The sequence below is a fragment of the Caretta caretta genome, chromosome 27 (assembly GCF_965140235.1).
Source record: "Caretta caretta isolate rCarCar2 chromosome 27, rCarCar1.hap1, whole genome shotgun sequence".
Taxonomy (NCBI): domain Eukaryota; kingdom Metazoa; phylum Chordata; order Testudines; family Cheloniidae; genus Caretta; species Caretta caretta.
The window spans coordinates 11,694,021-11,714,374 of record NC_134232.1 but is presented as its reverse complement, the minus strand read 5'-3'; the positions used below and the strand labels follow the sequence as shown (position 1 = coordinate 11,714,374).

The following is a 20,354-nucleotide window of genomic DNA, read 5'->3' as shown; positions in this document are numbered from 1 at the left end:
CAGGTTTTCGAGACCTTTACTCATTTTTGTCGCTCTTCTCTGGACTCTCTCCAATTTGTCACATCCTTCCTGAGATGTGGTGCCCAGAACTGGACACAATACTCCAGTTGAGGCCTCATCAGCGCGGAGTAGAAGGGAAGAATGACTTCTCGTGTCTTGCTTACAACACTCCTGCTAATACATCCCAGCATGATGTTCACTTTTTTCTGCAACAGCGTTACACTGTTGACTCATATTTAGCTTAGAGACTAACCAATTTATTTGAGCCTGAGCTTTCGTGAGCGACAGCTACACGGCTGTTACTCTGAAACCTGTCATATCTAGCTTGTGGTCCACTATGACCCCCAGATCCCTTTCCGCAGTACTCCTTCCTTGGCAGTCATTGCCCATTTTGTGTGTGTGCAACTGATTGTTCCTTCCTAAGTGGAGTACTTGGCATTTGTCCTCATTGAATTTCATCATATCTCTGGCTCTGCACACATGTGTATGTCCTTCAGCTGTGTGTGTGTACGTGCATGTGAGACCTGTGGATCTGTGCGTGTGTGTGTGTGGTCTGACTGTGTGCGCTGGGGGTAGGGTTATACCCCGGACTCACCGTCTGTGAACAGGGGCTCCGGGAGCTTCCGGAAGAAGGATTTCAACAGACTGCTGATGACATTCAGGTCCTGCCACCTCTGTGTGGGGAGAGGAGGCCGTGCTTAGGGGGGAAGCTGCCTGGGGGGGGGGGGAAGGCCAAGAGCGGGCAGCCCGGTCACTGCTGGGGGAACCTCGGAGCCCATGGCCTGGGAGAACCACAGGGGCCTCGCTGCTGGCATCAAGCTAACCAGCCCCTCTTCCACTTCATGCGAGAGCAACTACTAGCAATGCCCGCCCTGGAGAGGGATGCGTGGGATGCGGAGAGGGCGAGCCGGGCCGGAAGCGGGCGTAAGTGGCAGCGGCACCCATCAGCGGGCGCAGCCCACGAGTGTAACCGCCCCCCCTTGGAAAAGGAGCTAACAGGAAGATGCGAGGCAAAGCATGTCCCTGCCCCACACACACCCCCCCCCCCAGTTAATTCCCATTCCTGCCCCCCAGGGCGCTTGGGAGACGACCCCTGCTCTGTGCGTGCTGGGTGTTATTACAGCCCAGAGTCACCGGGACTGCCCGGCCTGGCCAGTAGGGGTCGCTGCTGCTCTGCACAATTTAACATCAGCGGGCAGCTGCAGCCTGTTGGTTTGTAGCACTAGGACGCCGGGGCTGGGGCCACGCCAGGCTCTCGCCCAGGGGCTGCTCTGCCTACAGGCAAACCTGGCAGCCTCGGGCAGCCGGGTCAGACACGAGGGGTGCTGGGGCCCCGCTCGGCAGGTCCCAACGTTGCTCGCTCAGATTTGGCCTGCCCTCCCCTCCGTCCTGGCAGCCGAGCCAATCCTGAGCGACTGGCGCTGTTGAGCCCCGCTGCTCTGGGGGCGGCACACGGGAGTTTGGCCGAGGGCGGCTCCGCACCTCATCCTGCAGGTTGATCTCGGTGCTTCCCTTGTTGAGCTGCTCCTGCAGGCTGGACACCACGGCGTTGTTCCCAGGGACGCGGTAGATGCCCATGTACTCCAGGCCCTTGTCCTCCACCACCTTGCAGCAGGCCTCCACGATCAGCGGGATGTTCTGCAGGGAATAGACACGGCCTGAAGGAGCTGAGACCACAGGGAGGGTCTGCTGTTCAGTGTGTGCAGGGCCGGGGGGGGGGGGGGGACAGATGGGCACAGCTGGAATGGCAGATGCCAGATGTTAAGGAAGGGGGGGGGCTCAGAGCGGGAAGCGCCATGCCCTCATTCTGCCCGGGGGGGGGGGGGGTCAGAGCAGGCAGAGCCGTGCCCTCGTTCTGCCTGGAGGGGGCCAGAGCGGGCAGTGCCATGCCCTCGTTCACCCGGGGGGGGGCTCAGAGCAGTCAGAACCGTGCCCTCGTTCTGCACGGGGTGGGGGGGCTCAGAGCGGGCAGAGCCGTGCCCTCGTTCTGCACGGGGTGGGGGGGCTCAGAGCGGGCAGAGCCGTGCCCTCGTTCTGCACGGGGTGGGGGGGGCTCAGAGCGGGCAGAGCCGTGCCCTCGTTCTGCCTGGAGGGGGCCAGAGCGGGCAGTGCCGTGCCCTCGTTCTGCCTGGAGGGGCCAGAGCGGGCAGTGCCGTGCCCTCGTTCTGCCTGGAGGGGCCAGAGCGGGCAGTGCCGTGCCCTCGTTCTGCCTGGAGGGGGCCAGAGCGGGCAGTGCCATGCCCTCGTTCACCCGGGGGGGGGCTCAGAGCGGGCAGAGCCGTGCCCTCGTTCTGCACGGGGTGGGGGGGGCTCAGAGCGGGCAGAGCCGTGCCCTCGTTCTGCATGGGGTGGGGGGGGCTCAGAGCGGGCAGAGCCGTGCCCTTGTTCTGCCTGGGGGGGCTCAGAGCGGGCAGTGCTGTGCCCTCTTTCTGCCCGGGGGGAGGGGAGGGGCTCAGAGCGGGCAGAGGCAGGCTGGGACCTACCTTGTTGGCTGGGGCGGGCTGACAGTCCTCCAGCCTCACGCCGAAGGCCCGTGGAGCAGGTTTCTTGTTCTTTTTCATGATGTTGATGCCCCAAGGGGCTTTCTGGGGGGCACCGTCATCTAGAACCAAACTCCATGTCAGTGTCCAAAAAGTGAGACCCAAGGGAATAAAGACCCCCAACCGCCCCCACGCCACAGGGCCCATGACTCCCCCCTCCAGCCTCGCCGCCTTTCAACCCCCAACACAACCTCACACACACACCCACCACCCGTGCTGATCTGGGCTCGTCCGGCCGGGATCTCGCCCCGCAGGATCCTGCACTGAGCGGACGTCTGCACGCGTGGTGTGTGCTTCCCGAGGGAGGCGCGTGTGCAGCGGAGCGTGGTTTCTGGAGGGCGTTTGGGTTGGCGGGACGGTAATACAATTAGACCCGTTGCTCTGGGTCTAGGTTGGAGGAGGCAGGTCCCAGAAACGCACTGGGAGGTGAAAGCGGCGAGGTTTACGACTGTCCTTAGCTCCCGGGGAGCTCTTTGCCCCGCCTCGGGCCAGCTCCGAGAAAGCGCCGTCTGCCCCACAGCCAAGCGGGTCCCTGCAGCAGGTTGCGCCTGGCCCGAGGAGCAGAGATCTTTGTCCTGGAGCTTCAGACCGTCGTGTCGCTCCCCTGGGCCCAGGCCACAGGGAAGCCTGTGGACGGAGTGGAGGACAAGCGCGAAATGCTCTAGGTAGCCTGCAGTGCCGAGGAGACGCCCCGCGGCGTTCTGTGCCGGCAGCCAGCGTGGCCAAATGCCGACTGCTTCCCGCTCACGTCTATCACACTGCTGTGATCCAGCTGCGAGGCGACGAATGCAGGGGAAACTGAGGCCAGGTCTTCGTCCGCCAGGCTGGGTGGAGGTTCCTAGCCAAGCGGAGACGGCAGAATTCGTCACTCGCAGATGCTGCTACGAGGAATCCAGGAGGACGCCTGGACAATGGACCAGTCGCAGGAGAGCGTAGCTTCAACCCACAGAGACAACCGTGTCCATGAGCTCTTCCGAGCACGGCCCCCTGCCCCCAGCATCACCTCGCTCTGGCTGGGGCTCAGCTCCCCCCGGCAGTTCTTCGGCCCAGAGCTGATCTCAGCTGAGCACTGGGCCATGCTGCGGGCAGCAGGCTGGTCGGACGTGGCGAAGCAGAAGCAGCGCCGTGGATCAGCTGCAAGTCGCTGGCGCTTGAATCCGGGTTGTCTGACCTGGTCCCCTAACGGCTGCACGTCGATGTTGATCCACAATCTCACACACCCCACACATCCCCATCACCCCACAGGGCCCAGCCCCACAATGCAGACACATGCACAGCCCTGGGCAGCCACGCGCGCTGCCCCCCACGCCGGCGTCCGGGTGTACCTTTAGTCACGGCCGTGTCCTGCCTCGGGGAGCGGGGGGCGCTCGTCCCCGTCTGCTTCAGGAACTCGGCCTTGATCCCCAGCCCGCGCGAGCCCTTGGGGGAAGAGTCTGGTTTCATTCCAGAGGGGCTGCAGAGAGAGCAGATGGGGGAGCTCAGCCTCGCATGCCCAGCAACCTCTCCTCTTGGCCCCCGGCCTCCTAGCCCCTCACCCCCACCCTCGCACCAAGCACACCCCGGATCACAGCCACCCTGCACGGGGGGGCAGGCTTTGGTGGCAAAACTGCAGTGCAAGGCATCCTGGGAGTAGCTATGCAAATTAACTCTGCCACTTGCCCACAGTGCTTCACACTGCAGTGGGCTCCCCCTTCCTGGGCACACCCAGCCCAGCAAGGGCAAGACCCCTCTGCTGCCCAAACGTTACAGGGGCATCTGAGCAATGCAGGTTCTCCCTGTTCCTGGCTTGGCCCTCTCTGTCCCAGCCACAGGGCCACTTGGAGATCCCCAGCTAATGGCAGTCCCCCCCCACCCCCCCAGCAGGATCCCCAGCTCTTCCGAGCCGTGGTCCCTACTGAAAAGTCCCACCCGTTGAACCCAACTCGGGTTCAAGTCGATCTAGCTGCACCTGTGTAAACCCCTGGCAAAGATGCACTCAAACCGGATTCACCCAGCGCTTCACACTGGTTTGGTTGAATTCAGCAATTTTCTGACACAAACCCGGCTGAAGTGCTGCGCCACTAGGGACGGCAGCCAGTTCTCTCCATCGCTCAGGACAAATTCCCTTCTCTGGACGGGCCGGGCCTGGGTGCGGGCACGGACACACCACGCCTCTCCTCCGAGGGCCCAAAGTGTTTTAAGGACCCACGTCAGTATCATGAACCTCATTTTACAGGCACAGAGTGTGGAGTGACTTGCCCCAGAGAACCCAGGAGTCCTGTCTCTCGAACCACACAGAATCCTCCAGATAGTCGCCCCCAGTGTAACCACTCCCGCCACGGAAGGTTTGCGAGCTGTCTGTCCATAGCACTTCTCTGGCCCCAGTCTCTAAGGTATCGACCCTCCCAGGTGATCAGCCCCTTGGACAGAGGCTAAGTGACATGCCCAAGGCCACGCAGGGCGTCTGTGGCAGAGCAGGGAACTGAACCCAGGTCTCCCACGTCGCAGGCTAGCACCCTAACCACTGGGAAATGCTCCCCCCAGCAGGTAGGCAGCAGGGGCACAGAGCCCTTACCTCACTTTCCGGTAGTCATTTAGCTTCTTGTTGATAAGCGCTTGGCTTGCAAACCCGGGGTCCTGCAGCGGCACAAAGACAAGAGGGAGGAGAGAGCGTAAGCATCATGTCTGGCACCAGAGCCCAAGCGAGCGCCGACTCTTCCATCAGCCGAGCCCCTTCCCAGCAAGGCCGATGGGGCGAGGGGTTCGTGCGGGGGGCTCACTGGTCCTTGCACTGGCATGCTGGAGGATTGGCACAGCAGGAGAGAGGCCCACAGCCTCCCCTGAACCAGCTGGGACCAGGCAGGACCAAAAGCACCAGGGCCATAGCCCCGGAATACAGGCCTGGCTGGGAGTGCTTTACCAGGCACAGGCAGAGAGATCCCCGTTGGTACCGAAACCTCAGCCCAAGGGGCACCACCAGCCCCCCGGGGCCAGGCGCACACTCCCAGGCTGCAGTTCCTGGGATGCCCAGCGTAGCAATCTCCTGCAGATGGCCCTTTGCTCTCTTCCCTGGCTTGGGAAGGCTCCAGGGGTTCCCAGAGATCAGGCTCCCCAAAGGCGGCTGGTTAGAATCATAGAATATCAGGGTTGGAAGGGACCTCAGGAGGTCATCTAGACCAACCCCCTGCTCAAAGCAGGACCAATCCCCAATTAAATTAAATTAGACAGTGGGGCTTATGAAGCTGCGCCCCACGTAACTCTGGTCAGCCGGGGCCGGGTTTCTGGGGAAACCAGCATCATTCCCTGGGCGCCTCCCTGCACCCGTATCACTCTCCTGGGGCTAGCACCTGGCTCTCTGGGGTCAGACAGCTTGGCGAGAGCACGGGAGGTGCCTCTCACCACTCCCCGTCCTACTGCCTGGAGATCCCCGGCTTCATCACAGCCTCCCACTGACTCTGCATGGGGGGCTGGCCTGTGGGGCAGGCCTCTGAACCCCAGGAGCTCCACCATTGCTATGTCCTGCCAGTGAGAACACAGAGCTGGCCAACGCCTGGGGAGAGGAGAACTACCACATGTTCCATGTGGGGCAGGATCCTCCGGGAATCCTACGGAAATTCAGCCCCCGTAAGGCAGCCTGAGCTGGGGACAGATCTAGGGCAGCTCCCACCCCTCTAGTGCCCTGAGCTGGACATGGACCTAGGGCAGCTCCCACCCCCGTAGGGGCCTGAGCTGGACATGGACCTAGGGCAGCTCCCACCCCTATAGTGCCCTGAGCTGGACACGGACCTAGGGCAGCTCCCATCCCTATAGTGCCCTGAGCTGGGCACAGATCTAGGGCAGCTCCTACCCCTATAGTGCCCTGAGCTGAGCAAAGATCTAGGGCAGCTCCCACCCCTATAGTGCCCTGAGCTGAGCACAGATCTAGGGCAGCTCCCACCCCTGTAGGGGCATGAGCTGGACATGGACCTAGGGCAGCTCCCACCCCTGTAGGGGCGTGAGCTGGGCACGGATCTAGGGCAGCTCCCACCGCCGTAGGGGCGTGAGCTGGGCACGGATCTAGGGCAGCTCCCACCGCCGTAGGGGCGTGAGCTGGGCACGGATCTAGGGCAGCTCCCACCACCGTAGGGGCGTGAGCTGGGCACGGATCTAGGGCAGCTCCCACCGCCGTAGGGGCGTGAGCTGGGCACGGATCTAGGGCAGCTCCCACCGCCGTAGGGGCGTGAGCTGGGCACGGATCTAGGGCAGCTCCCATCCCTATAGTGCCCTGAGCTGGGCACAGATCTAGGGCAGCTGCCACCCCTATAGTGCCCTGAGCTGGGCACAGATCTAGGGCAGCTCCCACCCCTCTAGTGCCCTGAGCTGGACACGGACCTAGGGCAGCTCCCACCCCTCTAGTGCCCTGAGCTGGACACGGACCTAGGGCAGCTCCCATCCCTATAGTGCCCTGAGCTGGACACGGAACTAGGGCAGCTCCCACCCTTGTAGGGGCCTGAGCTGGACATGGATCTAGGGCAGCTCCCACCCCCGTAGCGGCCTGAACTGGGCACAGATCTAGGGCAGCTCCCACCCCCGTAAGGGGCCTGAGCTGGGCACGGATCTAGGGCAGCTCCCACCCCCGTAGGGGCCTGAGCTGGGCACGGATCTAGGGAAGCTCCCACCCCTGTAGTGCCCTGAGCTGGACATGGATCTAGGGCAGCTCCCATCCCTGTAGTGCACTGAGCTGGGCACGGATCTAGGGCAGCTCCCACCCCTGTAGTGCCCTGAGCTAGGCACAGATCTAGGGCAGCTCCCACCCCTATAGTGCCCTGAGCTGGGCACAGATCTTAAGGCAGCTCACATCCCTGTAGCGCCCCCGAGCTGTGCTCAATTCTCCATACAATTAAAAGAAACTCCCAGCTAACTTCTTCCAAAAGCCAAAGTGGTGGATTGTGCAGCCCACACCAAACCAGCAGGTGTCTCCCTTCTCCTGCCCTATAGCCCAGACTGCTCCCAGCCTTCCGCCTGCGCCCCGGGGAGGGAAGAGGAGCTCTCCTGGGGCTCCCAGCTGCTCGGAGGGCACGGCAGCCACAGCACTGGAAGAGGTGGCTGCATTACATAGCAAGGCCTCTGTAGAGGGAAGTTCATGCCTGGGATCCCTGGAAACTCAGATAATTATCCCTCTGCAGACCAGCAGGGGTCGTCATAAGCTAACGAACACATGAGCCAGCTGCTCAGGACCCGTGTAGGACCAGGGCACTGCAGGGATAGCTTAGCGCCAGGGAAGGGATCTCACCAGGACTGACCCACAGGGAGCCGTCAGCCAACTGCCTGGCCTGGCCTCTCCAGCTCTTGACTGAAAAGAGGGGGCTGGAGAGCGGTGCTCTCACCCGCACCCCAGGGCGGCCACTCACCCTGGCTCTGTCCTCTCCTGAGCCCTCCTCTCATCAGTCCCTGCAGGATGACAGGCCCCGGGAGAAATGACTTTGTACAAAGTAAGGAAGGGGGCACACTCCCTGGATTGGGGGAGGGAGCAGAGGGATGCTGGGAATGGAGATGCACCTGCCACATACAGCGCCCCCAGCCTGTGCCCAGCCAGACGCTAAAGCCAACAGCATGAGATGAAGGAGGCTGACCCAGTCTCCTCTTTGAGGGAGTGGTGACGCTCCAGCAGACTACAATTCCCAGCATGCAGTAGAGACCAGTCAGCTGGGGTGGAGAAGCATGGCATGCTGGGACTTGGAGTCCCAGTGTACCCATCAGGGCAAAGCAGAGCATGGCATGCTGGGACTTGGAGTCCCAGTCCACCAGCATGGCATGCTGGGACTTGGAGTCCCTCTGAGCTGGTCCTCCAACCAGAAGCGGGCAACTGCGGGCCATCTCCACTGGCCACGCTTGTACCAGCCCTGCCCTAAAAGGAGGAGCAGAAGGCAAACAGCTGGAGAGAACCAAAGTGGTTAGTGCCGGGGCGTCTGCGGAGAGCCAGGGGCCTGGAGGGAGCCAGGAGCCCCATGCTGGCTCTCACCTCGCCCTCGGCCTTGCTGTTCTCCCTGACGACTTTGATCCAGGCCAGCATGTCGTCCCGATCCTCTGCCTGAAAGAGATATTCACAGAAGTCAGCGGTCGTCAGCCGGAAGACGTGCTTCCTCTTGGTCTCGCTGTAGGAAATGTCCACCAGGCACGCTCGGATGCTGATCGGCTGCTCCTCCTCACCTTGGGGCGGCGTGTACGTCACGGCCTCCCGCCTGTCCTTGCACAGGTAAAGTGAGTGTGCGCGGAGAACGGCGAAGACGCGCTTCCACTGCCGGATGCCCCCACCAACTTTCTGCAGGGAGAGAGGACCGGGCAATGAGCGCTGGCTGGGAGAGAGCCGGTCTCCTCTTTGGCTAGACCCCCGGGTACTGCCGCCTGCCGTGAAATGGGGTGGCACCACCTGGCATTGACATGAGCACCGGTTCAAGGCACTGCCATGCAGCCTAGACAAAGGGAAAGCCTAGGCCCAGGGCTGGCTCTGCCCACGGCAATGCGACCTGGGTGTGCACCCCCAGCTGCCATGTAGGGACTTGGGGCAAAGCCCCCCAGCCTCAATCCAGGTCCAGAGCCTCTGCCCAGGAAATGCCACCCAAGATGCTGCTGCCCAGCTTCAACCCTGACACAGACCACAGGCACTGCTGGCAAAATTCGACCAGGGCAGATCACGCCCCATCTGTGCATTCGGCCAGGCAGTTGGCAGATCCCCACAAAGCAGAGACACTGAAAGTGTGTAGCCCCTGTTTCCAACGTGTTCCTTTCAGCTCTGACCTATGGATTTCACCCGGGGGCCCAGAAAGAAGGACCCCCGCTGCCTTCTGGTAGCAATCACTCCATTATAATCACAGCAAAGCCCACCCCAGGGCTGACACCAGGGGCTCCAACAGGGAACGCTGACCCCTTCTCTCCCCTTCTGGCTTTGATTGTAACGAGGGAAATCATGTTCCCCAATCAGAGGATCAAACCCACTCACACCGACCTGGATCCACCCTATGACCCCATGAACCTAGCCCTCCGAGGCATGATCTACTCCCGGTGTTTCCCTCTCAATCCACTCACACTGACCCTCTGCCCTGGGAACTGAACCCCTCTTGGGTGGCGATAGGGGAAGGCCCCCACAGAGCTGCTCATCCAGCAGCCGTCTGACTCAGAAGGGCCAGGATTCCCCGTGCCCTCGAGGATGCTTGGAGGCAGCAGGATGGTTCCTCTCCCTTTTAGTCTCTGCGGTTCTGACAGCGGGCACTTGCTGGCTGCATCTCTGGGGTGGTCCGGTAGCCCCACGCTCCTTTGGGTCTCCCCCAGGGCCACCTGCACACACAGGTTCAGTTTCCTTCGGCTTCCCCTCGCAGATCCCTCCTCCGGGCACCCACCCACCCCATCCCAGCCCTGCTGTCTCTCATCCGACCCACCACCACAGCCCTGAGCGTGTCTGTGGACCTGGCCGGGTGTGATCACTGCACGGCACCGATGCCTGGTGTCTGCAGGGTACTGGCACTGGGGTGACTGGCAGGGGCGGAAGTGCGGTCACTGGCCAGCCCCCCCCAAGCTGCCCCCACCTTCCGGCACAACCCTCCGCAGGCCAAGTGCCCCTTGCCAGAAGAAACGGGCTCCTTTCTTGAGGGCAGGCCCCTGATTGTCCAGAGTTCCTACATGTGCCATCAATGGAATCTGATTGGCCAGAGATCCCTGCATATGCCCAAGGACAATCCTGTGACTGGCCAGCACTCCCCACACATATGGGGCATCGTTTGTAGGTATGAGACTTCCTCTGCCAGGTTAAATTCCAGTGGCTGTTCTCCTCCCACTCCTGGGCTAGCACACGGGCCGACAGGGTGCTTGGCAGAAGGGAGAGTTTCACGGGACCCTCTGGAAGGCAGGATGCCTGAGTTCTATTCCTGATGTGTGAGGGGGTATGGCCTAGTGGTTAGAGCATGGGCTACTGGGAGGCAAGACTCCTGGGTTCTATTCCCAACTCTGCTACTGACTCCCTGCGTGACGCTCGCCAATCACTTCGCCATTCGGTGCCTCAGTTTCCAGTAACAATATCAGGGTGTTCTGAGGCTGGTTCATTCACGTTTGTTAAGTGCTTTGAGATCCTCAAGACGAGAAGGGGATCACATGACACATCACACAAACATCTCCAAAGAGGGGTTTTTCTCTTCCATACAAGCCCACCCAGCACTTCCCCCCTGGCCTGGGGATCCTGTACAGCGGACACGTACCTTCCCCTTTTTGGTGAGGATCTGTTTGTAGTGGAGCCAGCCCTCTTTCCTCACGTCGCTGAAAGTCACGTCCGAGAGGTCGGAGGTCGAGTGCCTCTTTGATCGCGTGTCTTCAGACATTCCGAGGCTGTCCAGAGACTGCAGGGGGAGAGGGGAAGGGAGAGATGGGTGTCCGGCCCTCACGGGTACTGCACTCGCGCCCTGGCAGTCCAGAGGCAGACAGGCACGCATGGTGCTGGGGAAGGAACCTCTCCAGCTCTGGCACGCTACCCCCTCACTCTCACCATGGGGCATTACAGGCAGTGGCTTCCCACTGGGGAGAGGAAAGCCAGGCCTCCCAGCTCGATCAGGCGCAGCACTGTGATAACACCAGGCAACTCTCAGGCTTTGTCCCCACCAGGATTTCAGCCGCTTCAGTGCAAATCCCTCATGTAGACAGAGTTTCCACAGGGGCAGCAAAACTGACTCACTCTGGCTTGAAATCAGGCTGGCGCTGATGCAAGTCACACTGTGCTGGGTTAAGTTGTGTCTGCATGAGGGGTTGAAACCAATGAGCCAAACCTGAGGGCTGAAATCCTAGTCAAGATAAGGCCGCGCAGCTCCCACTGGTGCAATCGTGAGCCTGTGGGGCAGCAAGTGCCCCACTGCCCTACACTTCAAAGGCCTCATTTACCCCAGTGCAGAGCGGGCGTCAATGTTGGAGCGGAACTGACGTGCGCTGGAGTGAACGGCTCTGCAAGTGCAGGGAAATGCAGCGGATGGTCCAGCACATGTCCCTGAGCATTAGAGGAGGCAGAGCATGAAACGAACCCACCGGGCCAAACCCTCTGCTGGCGGAAGCAAGGCGAGCTCACTGACATCAGTGCTGTTTGGCCCGTTTTACACCAGCTGATCCCTGGCGTCGCCGGCCTTAAACTGATCAGAGCAAACTGTTGTTCACTGATTACTCGGGGCTGTGCGGGGGCAATGCACAAACCTGTGGTTTCCCACTGGAGGCACCGGGTGCAAGACCGGAACAGCACAGTTGTGACTGTACTGTGCTAGCCGGAGGCCGTCCGAGCCTCAGGAGGGACTCGGGATAGCAGTGGCGGGCAGGGCAGAAATGCCCAGCGGCCTCAGGCAGAGCAGCCACCCAACATGAGGCCCCGGCTCCCCTCACGCAAACCGGGCCCCAGTGGGTGGCATCCAAGCGGCTGGGGGTGCATGGTACCAGCACGGCCTTGGCGGGCATCATTACAGTGGCAGATGGAACCCCTGCCCTCTTCTTCACTGCGAACACCTACCCCGTCTGTGAAGAAACTCCTCAGCATGCGGAGACTCGGCACCCGGCTTGGCATCCTCCTGCAAGGAAAGCAGCCGCCCGTGAGCACAGAGCAGGAGAGGTGGCAAGCGTTCCCGAGCACAAGGGCGTTCCAAGGACAGTCCCCACTGGCCCCAGCCCCTTCTCGCGGCGGCTGGGGCATCTCTTCAATATGGAGCTGCAGGAGTCACTGGCTCCTTGTGGGCTGTGGAGAAGGCTCTGGCCTGGGACTCAGGAGACCTGGGTTCGAGCTCTGGCTCTGATGGAGGACGGGCAATTGGGCCTTTGAGATCCACAGATGCAAAGCACACTCTGTGTGAGTTGTGCAATGATCCCCCGCAAGAGCAGCAGCAAATGGAGGGGCTGGTTTGCAACGTTCACACACCGTGCTTTGGCTGAGCTGCTGCAGGACGGGCATTGTGGCCGAGCGAAAGGAACACGGGTACGTGGTCCCAAGTTCTAATCCCAGCTCTGCTACTTACTCACTGCGGGGCCTTGGCAGAGTCACTTAGGGCCTGATTTTCAGTAGTGCCCTGTCACATCTCTCAGGCCATGAATGCAAAGGCTGGCTTAGGGCTTGTCTGCATGGGGATGCTACTGTGAAATCAGCTAGGGTGTGAACTGACCAAGGCCACAGCTATAACCCACCAGCTCCCCTAGGGACAAGCCTTAGGCCAGGCAGTGAACAACAGTAAACTTTGGAAAGTTAGTAGTTGTGAAACAGCACAAAGGATTCCGGGGTATGGGGTAACATGTGGAGAACTGATCGCTCACAAACACAGTATCTAGCCTCATGCCTTCCTTGGATCAGACCAGCTCTGTGTCCCACCCCCTGCCCTAATGGATCACACTCCCGGCCCGTCAAATCCAAGATTGGCCAATAGTTGCACTTTCAGGAGGCCCTGAATTCTCTTGTCCTCTAATGCACAGCAGCTGGAGATCACACCCTGACGTATGCAGCTATGAGGCTAGGTTGGGGCTACCCCTGAAAAGGGAAGAAGCCATTGTTTGGCTGGCATGCAACGGGGTGGGGAAGGGGTCACCCCTACCTTAGGATCTTCCCCTCGTCACGAAATGTGTTCAGACCATCGTCACATGACTTGGAGCGCTCTGTTGTTATGGCCAGGAGGTAGGAGGATCGGCGACTGGCTTTGATGCTGCCTGAAAGGGAAAGGAGAGAGAAAAGGGCAATCAGTACACACGGGAAGAGCCAGTTCACAAGGCAGTCGGTGTTTTACCAGCCTCGGGAACGGATTAGCTTGTCACAGTACTAAGGACTGGGGATCAGGATTCCTGGGTTCTATTCCCATCTCTGGGAGGAAACGTGCCTAATGGTTAGAGTTCGGGGATTGGCAGTCAGGGCTCAGGGGTTTTGCTGCATGACTTCAAGCAAGTCCTTTAACCTCTCTGTGCATCAGCTTCTCCGTCTGTAATACGTGCAAGCAAGGCAGGAATACAGGGAGACAACGTATGCCGTGTGCCAGCATGCAGCAGGACCCCAGATCAGAATACCCCAGCAGGGCACCTGTCCTGCTTTGTGGTTAAGGCTGATGGTTAGTAAGGAGCTGAGCTGGGATGTGGAGAGCGCACCAGGGCTAACAACGCTGGGCGAGGGAGAGATCCTCAGCTCTCACAGCAGAGCCATTTTTATTCTTGTATCTTCTTGCTGGTGCCTGGGGAAGAGCTGGCCACAGAGTGCTGAACCAGAGCTGGTACAACCTGGCTCTCCTGCAGCTTTTTACAGACGGTCCATGAACGCACTTAGGGCCTGAGCTTCCTCTCACCCACACGGGCATCAATCCGGAGTCACTCCAGGTAAACCAATGGAGCAGCACTGTTTGACGCTGCGGGCCACTGAAGCTGGCTGATCATTGTTTAGGGAAGCCCCCCGGGTCCAGTTTCCTGTCGGGAGGTGGTGCAGTCGGGATGCAGGGGCAGGACCCCGGGGGCGGTGGCATGGTAGGGGACACGTGATCTGCAGACATGCAGCAGGCTCCTCCAGGGAGCGATTTACCGGAGCCCTGAGAATTCCCCTCATGGCTGGCACTCACATACTCCCAGCCCCTTTATTTACGTAGCTCATTTCCTCCCATCAGGCCAAGGCCCTTTCCTACCTGGCTCGTCTGGCCCTGCTCCCCTTGCCGGGGCCAGGATCATCCCCTACAGCAGGCTGTCAGGTGCTTTGCATACACCTCATTTCCCAGGATATAAGCGACAGGGATCCCATCACCTTCCCTGGGGAGGCAGCACCACGGCCCAGCAGGACCCTGAGGGTTCCCCCCCATGTTCACCCTGCATTTCCCTTCCCGGGTTTCCTCCGCCGACTCCTCATGACGTCCCCGCCGGAAGTCAGGGCCGTTCCCTACTTCTCTCTTGTTCTGCACTCTGGCTCCTGGGTGCTCAAGGCACAGGCCGCTCTCCACCCTGGTACCCAGTCAGGAGCCCAGCAGCATGGACTCCTGCGTTTCTCAGGCCCTGATCAGCTGCTGCCCCCCGAGGGTGCCCCTGCCCCAGCGGGAGGGGTGGGTACTTACTGCAGTCCTGGGAGTAATGGCGGCTGATGGCGAAGGTGAAGGCGGGTGAGGAGGGGCTGCCGGTGATCGAGGGGGCTGAGTTCACGGCACTGGAGACGACGGAGGAGGCGGGGATGTGCTTTGCCTTCAGGTCGATACTGGGGCTCGTCGGCTCGTCTAGAAGAATGGGGCGCACCGTGAACCAGTGGAACCGTGGGCGGACAGAACAGAGCAGCTAGCCAGCCAGAGACTCATGCGGGAAAGGCTGGGGTCTCCCGCCCAGCGCCTCCCACTGGGAGACCCTCCCCCAGCCCTACGGCACCAGTCCCCAGAGTGCCTCCTGCTGCGAGGCTGGGACCGTGGGGCCTGAGATCTCCGCAGTCTGTGCTCCACCAGCACCCCCTGCAGTGAGAAGCCCAGGACCAGAGTGCCAGGGAACCCCTGGCTTCCAGACCCTCTGCCAGGACCCGGGGTGAGGGGGGGGGCGCAGTGCCAGTGCCCGGTGCAGGCTCGGCAGCAGGCACGCAAGAGGCCTTTTCCAACTGCTGCCCCATCCTCAATCCCCTCTACCCCCCCCCAGGAAGGAACAGCCCAGCGGTTCAAGTCAGTGAGTTGCCCCTACCCCTCCAAACCTAGGGCTGCCTCCCCAAGCAAACCGGTCATTCCCCCATCGCCGCCGGTGCCGGAGAATCCAGCCCTGCCCTCCATCTCCGAGGAGCCCCGCTGCCCTGAGAGCTGCAGGCCAGGGGTGCGCTGGCTGGGGCTGGGGCCTGGAGCCCAGGCGCCAGCGTCCATGCCGGGGGTGCACCGATAGCCCGTCACGGAGGTGCCAGCAGGGCTTGAGGCCATGTTCTAGGGACACACAGCTGCTCTTGGCTGGAGCGGGACAGGCGGCTGGGAACTAGTGGGAGGGGCTGAGGGCCCTGCCTCGACGCACTTGCCCTGCTGCCAACAAGGCCGGCTGTGTGTGCCGGGGCAGCCCCGTGCCGCTGCTTCCCCCGGGCAAGGTGGCCAGGGGAACAAAGGCGGGCCGGGCTGGGCGCACAAACAATAGCCAGGCTTGTGAGGAATGCGTGGAGAACAACGGTCCCACAGTGCCAGGCTGGGCATGTCGCGGGCAGCTGAGTAAGGCTTCCATTGTGCCCTGGGCTCTCCCGGGTATGAGGAGACGACACGTGCCAGGGAGAAAGGCTATGACGTCTCCTGAAAGCATCAGCGATGGGGACAGGGAAGCGCAGGGGAGGGGAGAGAGCTGACAGGGCCAGACCTGCCCATCAACTGGGGGCCCAGGTCTCACTGGATGGAACCCCAGGCAGGTTTCATCTCAGGCCCCACAGGGAAGCCTGGGGACGAAGTGGCTGCAGGGCAGGCAGAAGAGAATCAACCCCTTTCCCCGAGGCCTGTGTTCAGGACAGACCAGCTGCTGGGCTGGCATGGAGACGCCTGTCCTGCTCAGGAGAGACACAAAGGCGGCAGGGTCTGCAGGTTCCCCGGAGTCTCTATCTCCCCCCGTCCTGCTCGCCCCTAAAAACCCCCGAGCGGCCATGTCTGGTCTGGCTGCAGCTGGACCAGCATCTGGGGAAACGGCACGATCAGCAGCAGGGCCCCGGACTGGGAGTCGGGGTCTCCTGGGTGACCCTGGCCAGGTCTATTCCCTCCTCTGTGCTTCTGTTTGCTTCCCCGCCCTTTGCTGTCTTGTGAGTTCCTTGGGGCCGGGACCGTCTCCCCCACGTGTGTGCAGCACCCACTTTCGGCTGGGGCGTTGCCGTCACACCCACCTCTTGGCTCTGCCAATGGAGGCCCCGGCAGGAGACCCCCCTCCTCACGACAAGCGTGGCAGTTTTCAGTGGTCACCAGGCAAGCCAGAGCCCACTTACTGTGACCTCCCAAGGGGCAGCAAAGGACCAGGCAGCTCAAGCCATGGGAGATGGTACCTCCCCAGGGAGCCCAGCAGCCCCCGTCCCCCAGGGCTGGTGGCCCCAAAGTCAGGCCACGGAGCTAGTCTCTGGGCCTCTCCCTTCTCCTGGTGCCTGCTGGCTGGGGGAGTTCCCAGGCACTGAGTGCTTGGGACACCGGCAGGCCTTGCCAAGGCTTTCTGCCAAGCCAGGGCTGGAGAGACGTATTCCTGGGAAGCCGGGCCTGGCCTGGTGAGACAGAGGCCAGCGCTGGGCAGGCGGGGACAGCTGCAGCAACCTGCTAACCACATCCCTGTCCTGTCCAGGCAAGAAGGAATTCGGGGTGGGGGGCGGGGAATCCTGTGGCCAGCCCCCTCCCAGTGCAGCGCAGAGGGATTGGATGGCACAGGAGAGCAGAAACGGGAGACGACGCCCTTGGCCGCTTGTTAGCTAGTCTGAATCTAGCACCACCAGACAGCAAAGTGAGTTGTGGGGGCTCAGCCCAGGTCTGCGTCACCCAGAGAGGCAGGACTCCCTGTGTTGGGGAGCGTCACGTTCGGGGCAGTGCCCGTCCCCCAGCCTCTCTGGCAGCCAGCTGATGGAACTCAGCCTCAGGGGTCGCCAGGCAGGCACCTTTCGTGAGCAGCAAATAAGGCCCGACTCTGCCAAGCCCCTGCAAGCAGCTCCGGCTGCAGGGCACTGGGGATAGGGGTGCTCGCAGGAATGCCGAGTCTAGCAGCGCATGGAAGGGGCAACGGGACAATCAGAGGCCGCCTCGATGGGATGTTCGGCCGTCCAAGGCCGGCACCCAGCTTTAAGGCAGGTTAGGGGACGGTCCCGGGCTCCCCGCAGCACACAGTTCTGCTGAGATATGCCCCAGCAGGGACAACAGCAGCCAGGCCCCTTGACCAGTAGGCTCCTTCCTGGGCGTCCCTGACCCTTCCTCCACCGGATGCACTGGGGACCCTTTCTCCCTACCCCAAGCTGGATGCTTCCTCCCCACGCTCCCCTGTGCTTTGCTGCTTGCAAGGACAAGCACTGCTTTGGGCCTGACCTGACTGTCTGACCACAGTCGACTACCACCAGACCAGGGCAGCAGTGCGATGGCCCACCCATACCCCTGCCACTGTTCCTCACCCCCTTCTCTTTCCACCCCGATGTCTCTGGCCCTTTGCTCTCCCGATCTCTGGGACCACCTAGCACATCCATGGTGGGTTTGGCAACAAGAGGCCCGTAGCTGCCTGTTTCTCCCCTGCATGTGCTTCTCCAAACCAGACACACTCATCCAAGCAGGCAGCTGAAGGGACCCAAGCACTTGGCTTCACTGTGCCCGTCTGCACCTGCCCAGCCTACGGTCGGATCTGCCTGTGCACCAAGCTGCCATCTTGGCCGATGCACCGGGGATCAAACCAGGGACCTTCGGAGCGAAAGGCAGGAAGTCTACAGCTTGAGCTAAAGAGCCAGGACGCTGTCGGTGGGGCTTTAACAGGCCTGTACCCTCTGCGGCTCGGACCCAGCGGGGACATGTCATTACCACCAGGTTGATGCCTGCTCCTCAGCATCCATTACCCTGCAGCTGAGGCTGCTTCCTGCCCCGAGGGGATCCCTGGTGCTGGGCTTTCGGAGGCGAGATGCTCCCTGGCTCCTGAGCTGGATACACAGCTGTGAGACCCCCACCACCTTGGGCTCTGGTTGAAGGAACCCCCCCCCCCCAGTGCCTGAGGTTCCCAAGCGCTCCCCCCTCACCTATAAATGGAATGGATGCCAGGGAATCCTCTGGCACCGCCAACGGTGCCACCCGCCGAGCGGGCCGCTCCGCCGCCGGCTTGTCCCCTTTGCAGCTCGGCGGCGGGTCGCAAATGTCCGTCTCCTTCATGTGGTCGGGGAAGATGAAGTTCATCTGCCTGGCGGGGGCCGGCGCCTTGCGGCCCGTGGGAGGCTTCTGCCGGAGGACCACCTCCTCTTTCCTCTCCTCCGCCTCGGGCTGAGGCAGAGCCGGCTGGAGAGACCTGGCGCTGCTGTCTTGGCTGGAGGTTCTTTGGTCCTTGGGGATCTCGGGCCCGCTGCCCGGCAGGTGGTCCGGGCCAGGGGGGGCGGCAGTTGGCAGTGACGGGGACCTGTCCGGGTAAGGTGCTGGTTGGGTTCCTTGCCTTTGAGATATATTGAACACTGGAAGGCCACCAAAGATAGGGTCCCTGAAGGAGAGCGCGTGGAGTAGGCCAGTCCTGCGCTGGAAGGAGGGGCTGTAGCTCCTATACCCGATGTACCCCGAGTCGTCGGCGCTCCGCAGGTTGGGCTGGGAAGGGTGTTTCTGCACGTGGGCGGGGGGAGGGTCTCGAGAGGAGCAAGAGGGGGCGTACGAACTTGGCTGGCTAGGCTGAGCTTGGGCAACTTGCCCGGGGCCCGGCCTATAGAACTTCTCTGGCAGCCATGTGCACTTGTCCAGGCGGGGCGAGACCAGGGCGCTCTGCTCCAGAGTCTCCATGGAGCGCCCGTACCTCCCCAGGGAATTGTCGGACCGGGCCCGGTAGCCCCAGCTGTCGTGGCTGGGCTGAAGCAAGGTGTCTTGTGAGGCACTGTGGGGCCAGCCTCTGGAGGCCGGGGTGTCTCCCAGGCGGTCCTGAGAGACGCTGCGGTACCGGGGCGGCATCACGTACCTCCGCTCTTCCGAGGCGCTCCGGCGCGGTACTTGGCTGGACAGCCAGTTGGAGAGCGCCTGCTGGCACTCCAGCCGTCTGATGGCCTTGGGGCCACCCAGATACTCCCAGGAGGGGCGGCCCGGGCCGTCAGGCCCCGTGCTGGCATCCCGGCTGTCCTTGAAGCCACAGTGAGTCCGATGGTCTGGGAGATGCCTGGGGACCCCGTAGCAGGCCTGGTTGGCCATGGAGGAAGCAGTCGGGATGCCGTACCTCTCTGGCAAGGAAGAAGCAAGGGGACCTGGGAAGCTGGTGTTGGAGGCGCGCGAGAAGGAGCTGGGGGCTGGGACCGGCCTTGCGACGGGCATCCCGGGCCTCGGCTGGGTCATTCCATACTGGATCTCCTCCGTGCGGTGGGCCGGGCTGGAATGGGTGCTGCCGAACTCCCGAGCAGTGTCGCTTCTGGCCTCGTTCCAGGTGGTGGGCATGGGGCTGCCGAGCGCCGCGCTGTTCAAGGGGGAAGATGGGCCTGAAGAAGCAGGCCGGTAGGGTCTGCCGTCCGCCTGCTGTCCCTGCAAAGGCTCAGCTACCATCGCCTCCCGGCTGGGAGCCCTGGACTGGAACAGGTAGGTCTTCCGAGGGTAACAGATGGGAGGTGGCTCCGGGATGCTCTGGGCTCCCCCGGAGTAGGGTTCATTGCCCTTCAAGTAGGCATCCTGAGAATAGGCCTGGAAAAGGAGAGAGAGGAGAGGAGTCAGGGCGGGCGGCGTCCTGGCCCAGGAGACATTGGTACCACCAGGCATCCTCCCAATGCCCGTCCCAGGCCCGTCACCCCATCAACACAGCCCAGGTTCCCGGGAGCCAACCAATAAACCCAATGGGATGGGATGGGATGGGGGTAACACCGGGACAGTGGCACACCTGAACCGGGACAGGACGAATCCTGAGCCCCATGGCGCTGCCATTCAAAACAAGGACACCACTGATACACCCAGGCCGTGTAAGTGACATGGGCGGCTGAGTGCTAAGAGGCCCCCCATGCTTGACTCATATGATCCAGGATACAAAAGGGGCAGAGACCAAGGCTAGCACCAGCCGCCTGCAACCGTGAGGCACTTGAGCTTATGAACCCAACCGGGATGGGCACCGCTGGGCCCTTCGGGTTTAAAGACTCACACAGACGGGCGAGGTGAGGCCACCAGTGGTGTGGACTATACACCAAGCCGTGAGATGACTGCGGTGCCACCCACTGGGCACATCCCG

General features: G+C 61.8%; 1 protein-coding gene across 5 annotated transcripts in view; it reads right to left on the bottom strand.

Annotated features, from left to right (window-relative positions):
* ARHGAP23 (Rho GTPase activating protein 23) overlaps positions 1–20,354 on the bottom strand; it is a 132,743-nt gene that overhangs the window by 18,701 nt on the left and 93,688 nt on the right. For 4 of the 5 annotated variants that reach the window (XM_075123678.1, XM_075123677.1, XM_075123675.1 and 1 more), the window contains exons 7-17: positions 18,202–19,819; positions 14,582–14,737; positions 13,097–13,208; positions 12,031–12,088; positions 10,748–10,885; positions 8,521–8,820; positions 5,095–5,156; positions 3,866–3,993; positions 2,484–2,602; positions 1,483–1,638; positions 596–674 (exon numbers count right to left, since the gene is read on the bottom strand). In XM_075123678.1, coding sequence (XP_074979779.1) covers positions 596–674; positions 1,483–1,638; positions 2,484–2,602; positions 3,866–3,993; positions 5,095–5,156; positions 8,521–8,820; positions 10,748–10,885; positions 12,031–12,088; positions 13,097–13,208; positions 14,582–14,737; positions 18,202–19,819 — 2,926 coding nt within the window. The remainder of the gene's footprint in view (positions 1–595; positions 675–1,482; positions 1,639–2,483; positions 2,603–3,865; positions 3,994–5,094; positions 5,157–8,520; positions 8,821–10,747; positions 10,886–12,030; positions 12,089–13,096; positions 13,209–14,581; positions 14,738–18,201; positions 19,820–20,354) is intronic. The other variant, XM_075123676.1, reaches the window with a different exon arrangement.